The sequence below is a fragment of the Cherax quadricarinatus genome, chromosome 80, assembly GCF_038502225.1.
Source record: "Cherax quadricarinatus isolate ZL_2023a chromosome 80, ASM3850222v1, whole genome shotgun sequence".
Classification (NCBI taxonomy): domain Eukaryota; kingdom Metazoa; phylum Arthropoda; class Malacostraca; order Decapoda; family Parastacidae; genus Cherax; species Cherax quadricarinatus.
Window position 1 is genome coordinate 16376194 of NC_091371.1, and position 20123 is coordinate 16396316.

Here is a 20123-nt window from a genome sequence, read left to right on the forward strand (position 1 = left end):
TGGAGATAGTGAAGGAATCAACACATAGAATTAGTAGAGAACACACAAGAAAAATATTGGTACACAATAATGAAATAAGGTAGATTGCACAAGACTATAAAGGAGCAGAAATGAGAAACGAGGAGAGAATGATAGAGAAATGAATAAAATACAAATTAGGCAAATAATAGTAAATGTATACAAATAAAAAGAATTCGGGTTGGAGAAGGTAAACGGTAACGTATAAAAAAATTAATATAAAAATGAACACTAACACAGCACTAGGAAATATTTGCAGATCAAAAGTCACATGGAATATAAAGTAAAAAACAAAAATTTGATACTAGGACACCAGTCTCTGAACCAAAAAAATCACTAGTTCTGGGAAATGACTCAACACATGCAAATATCTTTATAATAGGTCTTGATTGTAAGTCTGGAGGCGGCGTCAGGTGGAGTAGTGTAGTATAAGAACAAAATAAGGACACTGCAGCCCAATATGAGTGCACATGGAAATGGGTTGGGCAAGTGTTCTGTTAGTGGGTTGAGTTTGTGTAGGACCTGCCCAGTATGGGCCAACAGGCCTTCTAAAGTGTTCCTCCTTTTTTGTTCTTACGAGCGGCCACGTTATGTAAGTGGCTTTGTATGGGTGGCTTGGCTGCAGCTGGTACCACACACTACCAAGTCGTGATTAAGCCAGGGTGGCTTGATAAGCCACAAATGTACCACAGGGATGGTGATTGTTACTGCTCAGCGTTTCACTGGTAGAAAGAGGTACAGCCTATGGAGACAGTAACTATAAAGAGGATCTTGCTTGGCATACTTCTCTCAGCTGGGTTGTTAGGCTGGCTTAAGCCCTCGACATTGACTAGGCTGCGATGGCTTGAATGCTTGCAGGTTTGTACACACCAGTAATAAAGCAGGTTGGTTGGCTGGCTTGCTGACTTAGGGGTTCTCCTCTACAGACTGGCTTGTCTTAATTTGCAAGAAACCCGGATCGACTCCTCGAAGGTTAGCAAATAAGCCACTAAGTACGAAGCAACTAACCAAGCTCTGTAGACAAGGCTTGAGAATGCTGGCGTCTCTTGGCACCCTCGCCCACCACACAACGTCTGTCTGGCTTAAATTCAAATTCAAAAAATATCCATGTATCCGCGTAATCTTCAGTCACATCTACGCCGCTGCTATCATGTCGAGGGATCTTCGTCAAGGATATTCTGAAGTATAAAAATACACTGGATGTCTTGGAGGCGTATAATTAGTCTTGAGAGATACCCAGTAATGCCGGAGGATGTACTGTGCCAAGCGAGGAACTGAGGAGGAGTCCTGCAACTGACGGTTCATTTGAGGGGTCTCGTGACGTCACAACTAACAAGGGAACATATCTATAAAGTCACTGGGATGATCTATATAAATGTACTAAACAAGTAACGCTGTTGTCAACTGCGTCTGTATTGCTTGTGTGTTTATTCACCTATATGTGGTTGTAGGGGTCGAGTCACAGCTCCTCCCTCTGCCCCTCAACTTGCGGCATGCCAGATTTACTCTTCTAGCCTCGTGGACCCTATCATGCCTATTCTTAAAACGATGCATAGACTCTGTTATACATCGTTACATACTTCTGCACTGTCTCCAGTTTCTTAACCTGCTTTCTGAGGTGTGGGCTCCATGCTGGTGCTGTGACCAAGAGTGTGTGCCTCGGCATGATAGTGTAAGTAAGTAAGTAAGTAAATTTATTCAGGTATACACAATACAGTTACATAGAATTATCATACATAGCAGCATATGTGTAGAGAATCTAGGATAACCCAAAAAAGTCAGACAGAGTGACTTATTTCCATTGGGGCTTTCTTTGCACTTAGCAAATCAATATTGTAATTACACATTGTAAACTATGCATGGAAATAGACTCCTTATAACATGTCAGTCACACATTTTAAACTATACAAAGAAATAAAAATTTGAGTTGGAGGCAACGTTTCGCCTTACACACTGAGTGTCGTGATTCAATCCCCGGCACGATACGGGTGGAAACTTTGGGCATGTTTCCTTATACCTTCTGTCCCTGTTCACCTAGCAGTAAGTAGGTACCTGGGTGTTAGTCGACTGGTGTGGGTAGCATCCAATGGAACAAGATCAAAGGACCCCGATAGAAATAAGAGACGGTCTTCTAGGACGCACTGACTTTCTTAGGTTATCCTGAGTGGCTAACCCTCTGGGTTAAAAATCGGGAGAAAACTTATATTACCACTGCAACTTATTTAGCTATCAAAACATTGGGGCCCAGTCCCTGGACCCATTATGTGCCTCTAATCTTTTGACTACCATTGATAGGTGTATTTCTCTCAGAGTATATATGCTGAAAGTTTACTTTAATCCCAGTTTAGGGATTAAAGTAATTCTTGTGTGGTGGTGAAAAAAAGTTGGGTGTAGGCTTAGTGAACCTAGTGTAATCGATAGGCTATACTGGACTGAATTGCTTTCAGTTAAGCTCCTAAGTGAAAACATTGGTGTTCATTTCCCCTTGAGTACTCCATGTTGACACATGCTCTCTGACCTGACCTGACCACAACCTGGACATGACGGCAGATGGTAGCACTGTCCTCCACCTCACATAATGTTAACACATTCTTGGATTTCTTGCTCATTATTTCTTTTTTCTCCATTAGGGTTTCAGTCTTGAAGTGTTAGTTAGTGGGCAGACATCTGTACCTCGGGCACTGCAGCCAGGGTACCAAACAGTAGGTAGAATTATAATAATAACCACTCCCTTCAAGGGAGGTGAAGGGCTCTTGATCCAAGGAATTGGAACGATTCTTTTCCTTGCTAGAAATGGTGTGTATCCTAAGGGCTTTGTGAATATTTTATGTTTTGTGTATAAGCAATGGTTTAAAATAGAGAATTTGATTCCTCCGATGAAACTTGAAAGCCTTTCATTCTTGCAGCAATGCATGATCTCTGAGGGTTTAGCGCTTTCTTTTAATATGGTTTCCACACCGTACTAACATCCCAGAGTACCAACACAGATAATTATCGATGCCCTTCTTACATTGCAGGAATATATCTCACTGAGGATGAGTCTGTGTTCATATATTTTTATTAGGCAGCCCTGAAGGTACACCTTCCAGTGTAGTAGCCCTGAAGGTACACCTTCCAGTGTAGTAGCCCTGAAGGTACACCTTCCAGTGTAGTAGCCCTGAAGGTACACCTTCCAGTGTAGTAGCCCTGAAGGTACACCTTCCAGTGGAGTAGCCCTGAAGGTACACCTTCCAGTGGAGTAGCCCTGAAGGTACACCTTCCAGTGTAGTAGCCCTGAAGGTACACCTTCCAGTGTAGTAGCCCTGGAGGTACACCTTCCAGTGTAGTAGCCCTGAAGGTACACCTTCCAGTGTAGTAGCCCTGAAGGTACACCTTCCAGTGGAGTAGCCCTGAAGGTACACCTTCCAGTGGAGTAGCCCTGAAGGTACACCTTCCAGTGTAGTAGCCCCGAAGGTACACCTTCCAGTGGAGTAGCCCTGGAGGTACACCTTCCAGTGTAGTAGCCCTGGAGGTACACCTTCCAGTGTAGTAGCCCTGGAGGTACACCTTCCAGTGTAGTAGCCCTGGAGGTACACCTTCCAGTGTAGTAGCCCTGGAGGTACACCTTCCAGTGTAGTAGCCCTGGAGGTACACCTTCCAGTGTAGTAGCCCTGGAGGTACACCTTCCAGTGTAGTAGCCCTGAAGGTACACCTTCCAGTGTAGTAGCCCTGAAGGTACACCTTCCAGTGTAGTAGCCCTGAAGGTACACCTTCCAGTGTAGTAGCCCTGAAGGTACACCTTCCAGTGTTGTAGCCCTGAAGGTACACCTTCCAGTGTTGTAGCCCTGAAGGTACACCTTCCAGTGTTGTAGCCCTGAAGGTACACCTTCCAGTGTAGTAGCCCTGAAGGTACACCTTCCAGTGTAGTAGCCCTGAAGGTACACCTTCCAGTGTAGTAGCCCTGAAGGTACACCTTCCAGTGTAGTAGCCCTGAAGGTACACCTTCCAGTGGAGTAGCCCTGAAGGTACACCTTCCAGTGGAGTAGCCCTGGAGGTACACCTTCCAGTGGAGTAGCCCAGAAGGTACACCTTCCAGTGGAGTAGCCCTGGAGGTACACCTTCCAGTGGAGTAGCCCTGAAGGTACACCTTCCAGTGGAGTAGCCCTGAAGGTACACCTTCCAGTGGAGTAGCCCTGAAGGTACACCTTCCAGTGGAGTAGCCCTGAAGGTACACCTTCCAGTGGAGTAGCCCTGAAGGTACACCTTCCAGTGTAGTAGCCCTGAAGGTACACCTTCCAGTGGAGCAGCCCTGAAGGTACACCTTCCAGTGGAGCAGCCCTGAAGGTACACCTTCCAGTGGAGCAGCCCTGAAGGTACACCTTCCAGTGGAGCAGCCCTGAAGGTACACCTTCCAGTGGAGTAGCCCTGAAGGTACACCTTCCAGTGTAGTAGCCCTGAAGGTACACCTTCCAGTGTAGTAGCCCTGGAGGTACACCTCCCAGTGGAGTAGCCCTGGAGGTACACCTTCCAGTGGAGTAGCCCTGAAAGAGTTTAATATCTTTATTATGCCCCTCATACCCATCCTGTGGGCAGTGGCCAAAAATTACAGAGCTACATAACGGGGTCCAGGAACTGAGCCGCAAAGTTTTCATAGATGAACAAGTTAGAGGTAATGAGCTATTTACATGTATCTAGTTACAGTCGTAATAAGTTATTTATACAGACATGAATTAGGTCACAGAGAAAGGTTTAAGTGATAATTCGTTATTTACAGTAGGCACGTGTCCCGTGGCCTAGTAGGCAACGCTCTCGCCTCACGCAGTGTCCGTGGTTCGATTCCCGGCAAGGGTGAAAACATTGGGCGTATACCTGGAAGGGGTTTCGGGGGTCAACGCTCCCGTGGCCCGGTCCATGATCAGACCTGGTGGTGGATCAGGGCCTGATCAACCAGGCTGTTACTGCTGGCATCACGTAAACCGATGTATAAACAGTCCGGCTGGTTAGGTACTGCCTTTAAGTGGCTGTCCAGCTCCCTATTGAAGACAGCCAGGAGTCTATTAGTAATCCCCCTTAATAAGTATGCTGGGAAGCAGTTGAACAGTCTTGGGTCCCCTGACTTACTGTGTTGTCTCTTAGCATATTCGTGGAATCCCTGCTCTTCATTGGGGGGATATTGCACCGCCTGCCGTCTTTTGCTTTCGTAGGGAGTGATTTTGGTGTGTGGATTTGAGACTAGTCCCTCTAGGATTTTCTAAGTGTATATTATCATTTATCTTTCTCGCCTGCGTTCCAAGGAGTACAGGTCAAGGTCCTTCAACCGTTACCAGTAATTTAGGCGCAGTAAAGGTTATCTGTATATCCTCCAGGCGTGTTTCCTTACACCTACTGTCCCCGTTCACCTCGCAAGTTTTCACCTGGGTGTTGGTCAACTGGTGTGGGTCGCATCCTGGGGCACAAGATTGAGGACCTCACTGGAAATAAGACACAGTCCTCGATGACGCACCGACTTTCTTGGGTTATCCTGGGTGGCTAACCCTTCCCGGGTTAAAAATCCGAACAAAATCTGATCTTATCTCTGTCCATGCATCCCGTAAAACAGCAGCAGTCCAGACCAACACCTTGGAAGGGATTACGAGACAAATCGTAGTGAAATTTTCCAGGTGGGGGCCGTTTGCAGTACTATTCCACCCTTCATGTTGCAAGGGGAATTGCAAAGTAATAAATAAACGGAGGAGGTCGCACTCTGTACTATTGCTCTCGTTGCAATGAAGTAGAAAGAGCTGAACTTGTAGGATTCACATCGTTGAGGTAGAGAGAGCTGGGTTTATGGGTTACATGGTTGTCCCGTGACATGGTTGTCCCGTGGAGTTCATTAGCTTTGTAAGTACTCCTCCAGATGGATCGAAAAAACTGGAACCGACCTCCGCATGAATCAGATAAATGATCTATGTCAAGTAAGGCAACAGCGGCACTTCTCCGCTCCATGGAATATTACCCCATTCCAAACTACCGTTCCTCCATTTCCCCCCAAACTACTTCTTAAATCACAACCAAAACTTCGCCTTGAAGCCAAACATGAGGCCTTAAGCTGTATTGATAACTTAGTCACACAGCGTACACTCTCGCAAATTATTTACGCTGATGGTTCTGTTCACCAATCCACTGGTGCAGCTGGTAGTGCTGCTGTTGTCGTACAGAGTGATGGCTCTCTTAAAGAAATTGGAGCACGCATCAATAATTGGGCCTCTACCCTTCAGACAGAACTGTTTGTCATACTCCTTGCACTGAAATGCATCTATGTATCAAAGATTGACAGTTTAATTGTAACTGATTCTCTGTCATCCATAAATGCTCCCTAACTCATTAAGCATAAATTGTGGCATGCTTGTGTCAGAAGCCAGACACAGGTATGGTAGGATTGTGGACAGTGGAGTCAGAGTGCACATGCTGTGGATTCCATCTCACATTGGTCTTCAGATGCATGATAGAACTGATAAATTGGCTAAGCTGTATGCTTTCAAAGAGGGAGTAGATTACAATCTTGGCTTGTCAGGTAGTAGTTTGAGAACAATAATACGAAAAGAACTTCAACTGAATTTTATGGACTTAAGGCTCAGGGAGATTGACACCAGTGAGTCCATCTATCATCATTCTATCATGCAGGAGGAGCCACATGTCTATGGTGCATCCAACAAAATAAGCAGACTCTTGGATGTCACTACCGCCCGGCTCCGGCTGGGTTACAAGTATCTTTGGCAGGTTAAATCACCACCACCAGATGTAGACCAAACGAAATGTAAACTTTGCCAGATGGACTACTGTCACACCCTGCGTCATTATGTACTGGAGTGCGATAAAATTAATGAATTTAGAGACAACTCACTCAGAAGTGTTCAAGAAATGGCTAAGTATTTTATCCACAGTGGTATATTACAGACCATTCTGGAGAAATACCCTGACTTTGCTAGCTGTAAATAAAGCATTACCACGTGTGTGTGTGTGTTTGTGTGTGTGTGTTTGTGTGTGTGTGTTTGTGTGTGTTTGTGTGTGTGTGTGTTTGTGTGTGTGTGTTTGTGTGTGTGTGTTTGTGTGTGTGTGTTTGTGTGTGTGTGTTTGTGTGTGTGTGTTTGTGTGTGTGTGTTTGTGTGTGTGTGTGTGTGTGTGTGTGTGTGTGTGTGTGTGTGTGTGTGTGTGCGTGCACTCAGTTGAGATTGCAGGGGTCGAGTCCAAGCTCCTGTGTGTGTGTGTGTGTGTGTTTGTATGTGTATGGGTGTGTGTGTGTGTGTGTGTGTGTGTGTGTGTGTGTGTGTGTGTGTGTGTGTGTGTATGAGTGTGTGTGCATGTGTGTCTGAGTTTGTGTGTGTGTGTGTGTGTGTGTGTGTGTGTGTATGTGTGTGTGTGTGACTCAACAATCAATATTTGCACCAATAACTCATTACAGTTGTGACCGGGTGTGGAAGTGTGAATTGCTCATTACACTATAATTTGTTCATGATTGTAGCCATGTATAAACGTAAGTAACCATTCTTACAGTATTCATTACCTTTGTAACTTGTGAGTTCATTACCTTGTACCTAGTTCAGCTATCAAAACTTTGGGGGCCCAGTCCCTGGACCCATTGTGTACCTCTGTAATCTGTAAATACCTTTGTAACTTGTCATGATTGTGACTAGACCTACCTGCAGTTCATTACCTTTGTAAATTGTGAGTTCATTACCTTTGTAAATTGTGAATTCATTACCTCTGTAACTTGCTCAGCTATCAAAACTTTGAGGCCCAGTCCCTGGACCCATTATGTACCTCTGTAATCTTTTGACTACTGCCCACAGGATGGGTATGGGGTGCATAATAAACATATTAAACTAACTATCATAACTTTGGGGTCCAGTCCCTGGACCCATTATGTACTTCTGTAATCTTTTGACTGCCGCCAACAGGATGGGTACGGGGTGCATAATGAAGATATTAAACTAACTGTCTTGGATCACACAGCCACCGAAATTTTTGATGCTTGTGTTGACGACACCTACTAGTTCACGTGTTGAAAATATGTACTTATAAAGGGATTTCCATTCATTTTTTTTCAGATACTGTGGACAGCTATGCGTAGTCGTGTGGGCGGGTGTGTAATGGTGGTGGGCGGTGGTGTGGTGGGCGTGGTGGGTGGGACGCAGATGATAGGGGCTCTGCTCCTGCTTCAGCCCACCCACCTACTGCTCTGCCTGCTGGCAGGAGTCTGGGTGAGTAGACTTGTACCTCTGTTCACTTCTGACTCGCACAAACAGAAGACAAGTGTTCGATCCTCGAGCGAGTGGAGACGTCGTTGGCAACTCCTTACTTTTATTAAACGTGTTTCAAATATTTATTAGTGGACATGGAAAAATAAGAAGGGGAAGGGGCATTTTCTCGTGGTTAAGTCGGTCGCTGCCTCACTTCATACATTGTTTTATTACACCTATTACTCTGTATGACCCATGTGGGTTGAGAACTTAGTTTTGATTGTAATAATAATTCGTCTACTGCCCCTATTCACCTGATAGAAAGTAGGTACTTGGGCATAGCCGATTGGTGTGTGTTGCATAATGGGGAAGACAAAAAACCCAATGGAAATAAGCCACCTTAGATTAGCTTAACTGGGTTACTTCCCGGTTTAATAATCCAAGGGCGTCTTAATCCTAGGCGTTGGCGAATGGCATGGGAGTGATGGTGAGCAGCTGTTCTGACTACCACCACACACCAGGCTCCAGCAGGAGGCGAGTACTGAAGGTTCGTGTGAGTGTAGTGTCCGTAGCAGTGGTGTTGACGGCAGTGGCAGTGCTTCTGCAGGTGCACCACACTGGGATATACCTGTGGCCACACCAGTCCACTCTTCCCCACCACCTTTCCACTCTCTCCCAGACAATGAATCACAAAGGTAAGACCCACTTACTGTGTGTTGCAGGCTGGTAGACATTGCTTCTGCAATTAAACACTTGATTTTTCCATTGAAAATGTACTGAATATATATTTTCAGACTAAAACTGCGATGTCCACACGTACTATAATATAATGTCCTGACTTATTATAAAAGGACCCTAAGCCCTTAAACTTGTCCAAATTCAAACAAACCTTGCTAAAATATTGGGTTTTTATAACAACGGATAGCCACACACAAGTTACGTTGTAATGCTTTTGTGACTGAATTGTCTTCGTAAACAACTCGGTCCATAAATTAGTTCTTAAACTTTAATCTGATTCGTTAAATCAGTAACTTGCTTATCTGTCAAAAATAATGGTGCCCATTCTTTTGACTGCCGCCCATGGGATGGGTTTGGGGCGCTTAATAAATATCCTTAACTAAGCTCGCTACACAGCGATTCCCGTCAAGGACTTGCCTTGTTGTCTTGACGGGCTCTTAGGTCCAGGAGTTGTAGCTCTCTCATATCAAACTTGTTTATCCCGACGCCTCTCCTATTTGGTGTTATGACCCTTACGTGTCATGTGTTGATACCTATTTGTAGTTGCAGATGTTGAGTTTCAGCTCCTGGCCCTGCCTCTTAATGAGCCGTTACCGGATTCACTTCCTCTAGTCTCGTGGGCCCTAGCATATCTGGTCTTAACACTATGTATAGACCCTGCCACTAGCCACTTCGGTGCCAAAATCTAATCCACTACCATTTCGCTGGCCAGGTCATTGAGCTTCCTGGCCTTTCTCCCTCCCCCCATTAAAGAAATATTCCTGACATCCATGTGACTCATAGGTGTGCCCTCATATACTCGTTTCCCGCCTCTTAGTCTATACCTGTCCACCCTGTCACATTTTCGATGGAAATTCGTGTGTTGCAGGTGTGTGGGTGGTGACAGCGACGAGTGTGGCGGGGACTGCAGCCGCCTTGGTCTCCCTTGCTGCCACTTTCATCCCTTGCCATAACATAGACGAAGACAGTAGTCTAAACCAAGTGTCGATGCTGTCATCTGGCTGGGTGTATGAGCCTTCACCACTGCTGCCTCGCGTCTCTGAGACAGAAAATGCAAGGAAAAGAAAAGTGCCTAGCATGCAAATCCTTGACCTTATACCAGAAAATGGCAGAAGCGGAGAAGCTGCTAGTGCCTCTACACTCTCTCACTCTCAACTCCGTGCGCAGGATAGCAGTTCCTCTGATGACTCGGGTAGTTACTGCGAGACTTGGCGCCAACCGTTCTACCGTGAAAATGTTAGTGGGTCAATGGTTCATCTGCTATCATTCCAGCCGAGGGCTGCTTCAGGCGGAGAAACGAGCAAGACACACCAGGAATACGTGAACAACAGCCATACTTCACCTCTGTCTTACACTCAGTTGTTTCGCCTGAGACAATCTGATTCGTGGTCATCGCCTTCTGGTTCAAGGATGGGACGTGATGAAGCGACGGCGAATCAGGAACAATATTTAACACCTCTTTCGCCGATTCCAAGAATTGTCATAACCTCTCCTATTCCTAGCCAACATTCTATTAGCACAAACGGGCTTACGCCAAAACTGACGTCTTCCACGCCAGAAGACGCCTCGAGGTCCTCTCACCATTCTGCTCCTGAGAAAAGCCTCCCAGAACGATATTCTCAGTCTGAGACGCTACCATATTTTTCCACCGACTTCAGAGAGCCATTTCCGCAAACCTTTAATGTTTCTAAGTCTTCATGGTTTGAAAACATTAACATAATTTACCACGAAGTTCAGTCTCCCTTGCGTCCACTCCATGGCAGCCCTTTCCAAGATGAAACCATCTTGGAAACCCCTGAGCAGAAACAGCCTGCATCAAACGCACTGACATCAGCTTATCCAAGTTCATTCAAAGATATATCTGTTTCGTCTGTCCCTAAACGTCATGATGTAAATAATCGCCATCCTAGCCATAAATACAACCAGTTTCTTCCAGAAGACATCATTCTTACCCAGTGTCCAAATTTTCGTGTGCCTCAGCTTCCGCTTACTAACTTTAGCAATGAGTCATCAACACCATCCAACAACCAAGTTTTCACGTGTTTTGGACAAACAGCGAGTGTGTCATACACCGCTGACAGCTGCGTGAAACTTAATTCACCCAGGATCAGTACCACTGACAGCAGTAGTAAGCCTACTATTGTCAGGAACAACACAGAAGCCAGTTGTTCCACTGACAATGGAACAACTGGCCAGGAACTGTGCATCAGGCCTCACCTTAACATTACACCTTAACATATTATTCCGGTAACTTGCTTCTCTACTCAGCCTTTACTTGTACGGAGGAATACATCAGTTGACTCGCTTCAGAACTCAAAATTTGTCCTAATTACGAAATAAAGCTCAAACACTATCATTCCCGACATTAAAATCATTGCCTACCGGTCTATCAGCATGGACTACTCCATTGTAGCAGATTCCTACGACGTATATTGCCGGTTTTCTTTTTGGCGATAATTTATCTATAGAAAATATATGTTTTTAATGGGAAGGGGAATTATACATGCCTCTATTTGAGCAATGTGTTGGTAAGGATGTATACCTACTTGCTGCTAAGTGAACAGCGGCAGCAGGTGTAAGGAAATCCCTTACATACTGAGGGGTCCGGGGATCGACCCTGGACCCCTAGGGCAGTATGTGAGGTGAAGACGTTAACAGCCAGGCCACTGACACGCACTTTAACTAAGATACTTATTGAGATGAACATTTACAGAATATTAAATATTTCTCAGCTAGTATCATTAAATTAGGAATACGTCTGTTCCTAAACCAGTGCGCCCTAGAACGCAGGTGGGAGAGAGACATGATTATATACACCTGGAAAATCCTAGAGGGACTAGTACCAAACTTACGCACGAAAATCACTCCCTACGAAAGCAAAAGACTTGGCAGACGATGCAACATCTCCCCAATGAAAAGCAGGGGTGTCACTAGCACGATAAGAGACAACACAATAAGTGTCAAGGGCACAAAACTGTTCAACTGCCTCCCAGCATACATCAGGGGGGTTACCAATAGACCCCTGGCAGTCGTCAAGCAAGCACTGGACAAGCACCAAAAGTCAGTACCTGACCAGCCGGGCTGTGGTTCGTATGTTGGATTACGTGCGGCTAGTAGTAACAGCCTGGTTGATCAGGCCTTGATCCACCATGAGGCCTGGTCACAGACCGGGCCGCGGGGGCGTTGACCCCCGGAACTCTCTCCGGGTATACTTGTGTCGTAATATCAAAAACCAAAAGTAGCGAAATTATTTAAATTAGCCCAAAATATGGGAAAGCATTTTCGCGAAGCCTGCAGCGCAGTTGAAACCTTTCGCTAATAAAGATTCCTTTTGTTGTACATATCTTCTCAACTTGTCGGTATTATATACCATTTATATGAGGGATTCTTAACCGGGAGTAACCACGACCCTTGGGGGGTATGGGACTCGATCTCGCAACAATTAAAAAAAAAAAGAAGGTTTAGATTAGAATAAACTGTCACCGTTATCAATAAGGATTGAGGTTGCAAGGCCGCTAAATTGAGTTAGATATCAATCAGTTTTGGTGTGAGCAGATCACACCTTACTCTACCTTAGCGGTAAAGACAATGAAAGTTTTTGTTCCCTTCACAACTATTTATCTGCATTATTGAACCTGGAATCAAAGTGGATAAATCGACTTGATGTGTCAGATAACATTCGAGTAATATCAGTAAGTATACTTCCAGTCCATGTTTTGATTGCACAAAAGCAACAGCAAAAATCTCACTAATTGTAGTTAACTTGAGCTGTATGGCCCTAGTGGGTTTAGCGCTTAGTTACGATTGTAATAACGTAGCTAGCTTGTGTATTTGTGGTTTCCGTTTTCTATAAATAAATACAATAAAATCCTTATGATTTTCTTTCAGCTGTTCTGTTGCTAGCTATCCTTGTGTAAAGTAAAACCGAGCTATCAACATCTTTTGAAATTATACTGGTACCCTAATAGGACTGGTGGTGGTGGGGAGTTCCAGTCCGGCGAAGGGGGGGTGTTGTATGACCCTTGTGGGTTTAGCGCTTAGTTTTTATTCCCCTCAAGGGAGGTTCCTTGACGCTGGTGAGAGGCTCTTGATCTAGGGTACTGGATCTGTGCTTCATTTCACTGAATTGAGTCTGAATACCTTCCAGCACCCCCCCCCACATGCACTGTAAAATCCTACAGGTTTAGCGCTCCTCCGTGATTATAATAATTTTTATTATATATATGGCGAATGGAGGTATGGGAACATATTGGGCACTTCAACTGGGGTCTGTAATCGTAAAAATGTTAAGAACCCCTGATTTATGTGATACATGAGAGAGTTGTCTGGGGTCGAGGCTCGAGCTGCAGTGTAAATTGCTAACTATGGTAGACACTATGTGGGTGTTTTACCTGGGTATCAGGAGTTGTATCTTGACTGCCAGGTCTTATACTACGATGAGCAGAAATAAGACCCTGAATGATGGATCCTCAGGACGGCGTTTTCTGACGGGATATTTGTTGGTATTATGATCTTGATGGATCCCCGCCCCTCAAGGGAGGTTCCTTGATGCCGGTGAGGGAGGTCTCTTGATCTAAGGAACTGAACCTGTGCTCCACTTTATTTAATTGAACCTGATTGTCTCCCATTCCCCCTCCCCCTCAAGACGCTGTATGACCGATAAGGGTTTATCGCTTCTTGTGAATGATGTACTGATAATATAAGCAGATCAAATACTTTTTCTAGTAAACTTTTTTACATCGGTATACATTTTTTTAGTAAACTTTTACAGTAGCTAGCCTAGCTGGGAGATCTGTCATGTGTACCAGAAGTAAACTTGATGTTCGTGACATTGAAACTAGAAATAAACCATAAATCATCATTATGTATCCAACACTGGAAACAGAAAAAAAAATATCAACATGGAAACTGTTTACTTTGTAACCATAGTTCCAAGCGAAGTATTGATAGGGTTAGAACGTTATTTCTACAAGCAATGCTGTATAGTCCTTGTGACTTAGCGCTTATTTTTGGTTATAATAATCTACAGGCAATGGTTCCTGATCAGCCGGGCTGTGGCTCGTACGTTGGTTTGCGTGCAGCCAGCAGTAACAGCCTGGTTGATCAGGCTCTGATCCACCAGGAGGCCTGGTCACAGACCGGGCCGCGGAGGCGTTGACCCCCGGAACTCTCTCCAGGTAATACTCCAGGATGGTCCATATGCTAATATCCACCAACTTACCACTACTGATATTAAAATAGGGAAATGTTTTTGGGTCTGTCCGAAAGATAGAAAAAATGGAGGCAAATTTCATATATACTAAAAGACAAACTGACTTACCAGTTTCATATACAGGTGTTCCATTTACGGACTATTTTGCTGCAATAGCTACCCACCTTCACACCCGTTGGCAACAACGTTGGTCTACTCTGCTCGGTAACAAACTTCAATCTATTAAACCGAGTATAGGTTACTGGCCGTCTTGTCACCAGTGTCGAGGTTGGGAGACTACTCTCTCCCGTCTTCGCATTGGCCATACTCGTCTTACTCATGGATATCTCATGGAGAGGCGCCCTGCTCCTCTCTGTGAGAATTGTCAGGTTCCATTATCGGTCAGCCACATTCTATTAGACTGCCCACTTTATCAACGAGCACGCAGAATATACCTCCAATGTCGTCTTCGCTCCGCTGCTCTCTCTTTACCTTCCCTTCTCGCTGATGGACCCACCTTTCATCCGGACACTCTCATTGACTTTTTGACAACAACTGACTTCACAAACTCTGATAATACCTTCAGCCCTTTCTTCCTCAATCTCTTGCTGCCCTCTACCCCCGCACTGTCCCCTGCCCCGCTGTTTTCTGTAACCTACTGATCATCCCTCCCCCCTTTTGCCGCCCAATACCCTCGCTTCCTTCCCTACCCTGCAGCGCTGTATAGCCCTTGTGGTTTAGCGCTTCTTTTTGATTATAATAATAATAAAAGACAAACACTAATAATTTTTTTGAGGTGATTTGACAGTTTTATATGACAGATGGGAAAGTAAAAAAGTGGGTCAGCTTAGGCTGTCACACCACCACTCAAAAATTGATTAATTCAAGAATTTCTGATATAATCCTAACACTGTAGAACTTTGAAAAGGCAATAAATAATATGCCCATGTATTCTGCCCCAGGCTCAGACTCGTGGAACTCTGTGTTCATCAAGAACTGCAAAAAGCCCCTTTCACGTGCCTTAAGTATTCTATGGAGAGGAAGCATGGACACGAGGGTCATCCCACATTCACTAAAAACAACAGACAGTCTTACTCCACAAAGGTGGCAGTAAAGCAATTAATTGTAAAGAATTACAAACCGATAACACTAACGTTCCTCATCATAAAACTCTTTGAAAGGGTTCTAAGAGGCAAGATTGCCAACTACTTGGATACCCAGCAGCTGCACAACCAAGGGCAACACGGGTTTAGAACAGGTCGCTCCTGCCTCTCACAACTACTGGACCACACTGTTATGATCTTGGATGCCCTGGAGGACAAACAAAAGGCAGATGTAGTATGCAAAGACTGTGCGAAAGCTTTCGAAATAACAGGAAAAGTGAGTAGATGGATCTATAACTTCTTAACAAATAGAACACAAAGAGTAATAGCGTACCCTCGCTTCCTTCCCTACCCTGCAGCGCTGTATAACCCTTGTGGTTTAGCGCTTCTTTTTGATTATAATAATAATATACAGAGTAAAGTCAGAGACGGCTACAGTGAAGAACTATTACACAAGATACAGTAGTTGCTCCTTTCCTTTTCCTCAACCTCATATCTGACATAGATAGACATGGAAGCCACAGCACCGTGTCCTTTGCTGACGATACCAGAATTTGCATGACAGTGTCATCAAATGAGGACACTACAAATCTCCAAGCGGACATTAACCAAGTCTTTATATGAGCCTCAGAAAATAATATGAAGTTAAAGACAGTTTTCAATTGCTCCACTACGGAAAACTCGAGGAAATAAACAATGGATCAGGGTATACAAATTCCAACCGTACAATAGAGTGAAAAACTAATGTGAAGGATCTGGGAGTGATGATGTGAAGGATCTGGGAGGGGCTCTTGATTTAGGGAATTGGATGTTCCCCAAATTAAGCCTGAATGCCTTCCACATACCCCCCCAGGCGCTGTATAATCCTCCGGGTTTAGCGCTTCCCCCTTGATTGTAATAATAATAATAATCGCTTTCAAAGATTACAATAGGAAAATGATAGGATGGATAATGAGAACCTTCAAAACTAGGGATACCAAGCCAATGATGATTCTTTTCAAATTGCTTGTTCTCTCTAGGCTGGAGTATTGCTGTACACTAACGACCCCTTTCAAAGCAGGCAAAACTGCAGACCCGAAGAATATACAGAGAATTTTCACTGCACGTATAAGTACAATAAAACTTCTAAGTTACTGGGAACAGTTGTAATCCATTGACCTGTACTCCTGTGAACATAAACGAGGAAGATACATGATAACATACACTTGGAAAATCTTAAGAGGGATTAGTCCGAAATTTACACACAGAAATCACTCCCTACGAAAGCCATGAGTATGTCAAGAGATAACACAATAAGTGTCAGGGGCCCGAGATTGTTCAACTGCCTCCCAGCACACATAAGGGGGATTACCAATAGACTCCTGGTTGTCTTCAAGAGGGAGCTGGACAGGCACCTAAAGTCAGTACCTGACCAGCCAGGCTGTGGTTCGTTCGTGCGTGCGGCCAGCAGTAACAGCCTAGTTGACCAGGCCCTGATCCACCGCGAGGCCTGGTCATGAACCGGGCCGCGGGGGTGTTGACCCCAAAACACCTTCCAGGTATACTTCAGGTATCTGCTTGTTGGTTAATTTCTGCTTATTTCCTTGTTTGTTGGTTGTATGTTGCATGCTTCATGCGTGCTTGCTGCTTGTTTGCTTGCTTGTTCACTTGTTGCTTTTCTGCTTGGTTTATTGTTGCTTATTTGCTGGCTTGTTGCATGCTTGTTTGCTAGGTTATTGTGTGCTTGTTTGTCGCGTGCTTGTTTGCTTGCTTGTTGCTCTCCTGTTTACTTGTTTCTTATCTGCTTAATTGATTATTGCCTATTTGCTTCTAGTTGCATGCCTGCAAAGGCAAAGCACTACTGCTCAAAAATTGAAGAGTATAAGCATAACCCCAGAAAGCTCTGGCAACAACTAAAACAGTTGGGGTATAGCCATAAGCCAGTAGATAGGTCTAACATAGTACTCACTATCGATAATGAGGTATGCCACGAAACATCTAAGGTGGCAAATTGCTTTAATTCCTACTACACATCTGTTGCATCAACACTAGTAAGTAAACTACCAGCTGCATCAAATACCTTTAACACAGACTCTGATAAGTTTCAAACATACTATACCAATAAAGGGGTAACCCCAAACAGTTGTCAACTAGTAAGTGTATCTCATGACTTTATTCAAAAAGAACTAAGCAGGTTAAACCCAACTAAGAGCACAGGCCCTGATAACATCCCGTCTAAGTTCCTAAAAGATGGTGCTTCTGAACTGTCAATCCCTATTGCTCACATAATAAATCTATCAATCACCACTAATACAGTACCGGAGGGGTTCAAGGAGGCCAGAGTCACTCCTATCTTCAAGAAAAATAGTAGGTCTGATGTAAGCAACTATAGGCCTGTTAGTATACTCAGTATAATATCTAAAATTCTAGAGAGGGCGGTGTATTCTCAAGTAGTTAAGTACCTTAATGACAACAACATTCTCCATAGCTATCAATCGGGCTTTAGAAGATCCTACTCAACCGACACCTCCCTTATTAATCTGATGGATTACCTGAGAACTGAAATGTCAAAGGGGAACCTCATAGGCATGGTAACCTTAGACCTGCAAAAGGCCTTCGATACTGTCAACCACAATATATTATGTAATAAACTTCAAGCTATTGGTATAGGTTCTGTAGACTGGTTTAAGTCCTACCTTAGCAACAGGAGACAAATAGTCAAAATCAACAAAACAGAATCAGAACCCCTGCCGATAACATGTGGAGTTCCCCAAGGTAGTATTCTGGGTCCCTTATTATTCTTATGTTATGTCAATGATATGCCTATCAGTGTCAAGTGCAAACTCCTACTGTATGCAGATGACAGTGCTCTGTTAGTGTCAGGTAAAGACCCACAAGATATTGCTAATGTTTTAACACTGGAACTGGAGTCCTGCAGCAAATGGTTAGTAGACAACAAACTATCATTACACCTAGGGAAAACTGAAGCCATTCTCTTTGGCACGAAACATAAACTGAGAAGGGTAAATAATTTTAATGTTCAATGTAATGGGGAGCCCATCACTTTGGTTTCATCAGTAAAATATTTGGGAATCCCCTTTGACCCATACATGTCAGGAGAATTGATAGGGAACAGTGTAGTAAAGAAAGCGAATGCCAAACTGAAGTTCCTGTATAGACAAGCACAGTGTCTACCTACTGAGGCTCGCAGGACCCTATGTCTAGCCCTTATACAATGCCATATGGATTACGCTTGCTCTTCTTGGTACTCTGCCTTGACAAAAAAACTGAAAGATAGACTGCAAATCACCCAGAACAAAATCGTAAGATTCATCCTGGGGCTGGGACCAAGAGAACATGTAGGCCAGGATGAATTACAGCAGTTGGATATGCTGAATGTTGAAGACAGAGTAAAACAACTGAAGCTAAATCATGTTTATAAAATTGCTCACGAACAATGTCCAGAATATCTTGCTGTCAATTTTGTCAAGGTTGGGAACCAAAGCAATCATAGTACTAGGGGGAGAGAGCACAACTTTGTAGTACCCACAGTCAGTGGCCAGGCTTCAAACACCTTTTATTGTACAGCAATAAAGGAATGGAACAGACTACCCGCACATGTCAAAGCCAGTCATAGCGTGAACCAGTTCAAGAAGAGTGCCAAAAGGTGTCTGATGAATGTAGCTACAGAAAGGGAGGGGAATGATTTTCTATTTTTTAGCTAACATACGTGTAAATTTTACCTTATTCCTTGTAATGACCCTCGTATTGTAGATAGTCTTAATGACCTTGGTGTAGCAGATAGTCTTTTTAGTATGATAATAAGATGTTATCTTCACTGTAGAATAATAAGAAAATATTATAACCTTTATACTATAATAATAAGGTAAAAGGACCCCAATGGAAATAAGTCACTCTGTCTGACTTTTTTGGGTTATCCTAGGTTCTCTACACATATGCTGCTATGTATGATAATTCTATGTAACTGTATTTGTGTATACCTGAATAAACTTACTTACTTACTTACTTACTTACTTGCTTGTTTGCTTGCTTTCAACATGCGAGTTAAGCTCTGTCCACTGAGCTACGGGCTACATCTTGTGGGGGGGGGGGATACAAAACATTAAAAAAAAAGTTGCAGAAAATATATAAATGACACGCAGTAAAAAAAGCGTGATATAAAAGAGCAAGTACTGCTAGTGTATATAGTCAAATTTATTTTAAGTGAAGTAATAATAATCACAAGACAATAGTTGTGGTGTCGTCTGCTGTCCAGCATCAACATGGCCGGGTGCAAGGCCACCTTTTGCCTACTCATTTTCGCAATTATTTCACGTTTTCCACTGTTTTCTTCAGCAGATGAGGTGTTGGGGTGTGGAGGATATGTCAGAAGTGATGTGGAGATCAATTACTCTAACGTTGGGATTAAACTGTAAGTTTAATAGGCATACTATCGAAGATACGGTACTATGCTCCACAGTCAGCCCTCCTGGCCCTTTATCACTCTCTTATTTACCCCTATCTCACCTATGGAATTTGTGCATGGGGCTCAACAACAATTAACCATCTCAGACCACTAATTACCCAACAAAAGGCTGCAGTTAGAATGATAACAAATTCTCACTATAGGCAGCACACTCCACCAATATTCAAAACACTCAACCTACTCACCATACAAAACATCCATACATATTACTGCACCTATTACATACATAAAACACTTAACTCTGATATTAACCCTCCCCTCAAACATCTCCTTGCCAACCTCAACAGAACACATGACCATAATACAAGGCACAGATCACTCTTTGATGTTCCTCGAGACCATCTCACGCTATGCAAAAACTCAATGCACATAAAAGGCCCTAAAATCTGGAATTCATTACCTGTAAATAT

The 20123-nt window shown here is 43.8% G+C and overlaps 2 protein-coding genes across 2 annotated transcripts in view; both read left to right on the plus strand.

Annotated features, from left to right (window-relative positions):
* Positions 1-2655: 2655 nt before the first annotated feature.
* LOC128702376 (uncharacterized) lies at positions 2656-11779 on the plus strand. Its single transcript, XM_053796617.1, has 4 exons — positions 2656-2720; positions 8085-8237; positions 8677-8911; positions 9823-11779. The coding sequence occupies exons 2-4, from the start codon at positions 8100-8102 to the stop codon at positions 11187-11189; spliced, it is 1740 nt and encodes a 579-aa protein (XP_053652592.1). The 5' UTR covers positions 2656-2720; positions 8085-8099; the 3' UTR covers positions 11190-11779.
* A 7689-nt stretch (positions 11780-19468) lies between these two features.
* Positions 19469-20123, plus strand: part of LOC128702374 (BOS complex subunit NOMO3) — a 32145-nt gene continuing 31490 nt past the window's right edge. The window contains exon 1 of the mRNA XM_070102180.1: positions 19469-19659. Within this exon, the coding sequence (XP_069958281.1) occupies positions 19511-19659 (149 nt within the window). The 5' untranslated portion in view covers positions 19469-19510. The remainder of the gene's footprint in view (positions 19660-20123) is intronic.